The sequence below is a fragment of the Trypanosoma theileri genome (genome assembly GCF_002087225.1).
Source record: "Trypanosoma theileri isolate Edinburgh chromosome Unknown TM35_Tth_18_V1, whole genome shotgun sequence".
NCBI lineage: Eukaryota > Euglenozoa > Kinetoplastea > Trypanosomatida > Trypanosomatidae > Trypanosoma > Trypanosoma theileri.
Window position 1 is genome coordinate 232,109 of NW_021639860.1, and position 751 is coordinate 232,859.

Here is a 751-nt window from a genome sequence, read left to right on the forward strand (position 1 = left end):
AGGCTCGTTGTCGGGTTTTGCCCTTTTCTTTTTTTTATCCATCACCCCAAGAAGGGAGAGGAGAGAACGCACAACCCAAGGCGGGCGGCCAATTTTTCAGCGCCTTTTGCGCAACAACAAGATGGGGTGTGGGGTGGCTCCCGGGGGTGTTTCACTTATAAAATGAGTGGGGTTGGGCATAGTGGAAAACTCTTGCTTTCCCTACTTCAACGCTGGCGAAGATGGGTTTGAAAGGTATTCCGCAAAGATGACCCTTCCCCGTTCCCCTCGCGACATGGTGTGGCCATTCAACCGCACCTTTTACTCGGTGGCACGCGGCGCCATGAACAAAGAACATGAGGGTGTGGGTGGGCCCTTCCCTATGATAAAAGGCAAACTCCGCTGTGGTGATGATAAGGCGTTCCCCTACGGCCATGTGCGGTGTGAAAAGGAAACCCATGGGAAATGCAGAAAAGAAAAAATAAGCACAATAAGAACATTTTCCCCCATAAGAACGTCGCGTCCCATAGGTATTTTGGTTCGTTGGCACACCNTGGTGTGGCCATTCAACCGCACCTTTTACTCGGTGGCACGCGGCGCCATGAACAAAGAACATGAGGGTGTGGGTGGGCCCTTCCCTATGATAAAAAGCAAACTCCGCTATGGTGATGATAAGACGTTCCCCTACGGCCATGTGCGGTGTGAAAAGGAAACCCATGGGAAATGCAGAGGAGGAAAAATAAGTATAATAAGAAAACTTCCCCCATAAGAA

At 50.5% G+C, this 751-nt stretch overlaps 1 protein-coding gene across 1 annotated transcript; it reads right to left on the minus strand.

The window, feature by feature from the left end:
* Positions 1-151: 151 nt before the first annotated feature.
* TM35_000181770 (uncharacterized protein) lies at positions 152-697 on the minus strand (the record flags this gene model as incomplete). The annotated part of the gene is made up of 1 exon (XM_029026490.1): positions 152-697. The coding sequence occupies one exon, from the start codon at positions 695-697 to the stop codon at positions 152-154; it is 546 nt and encodes a 181-aa protein (XP_028882186.1).
* Positions 698-751: the final 54 nt, after the last annotated feature.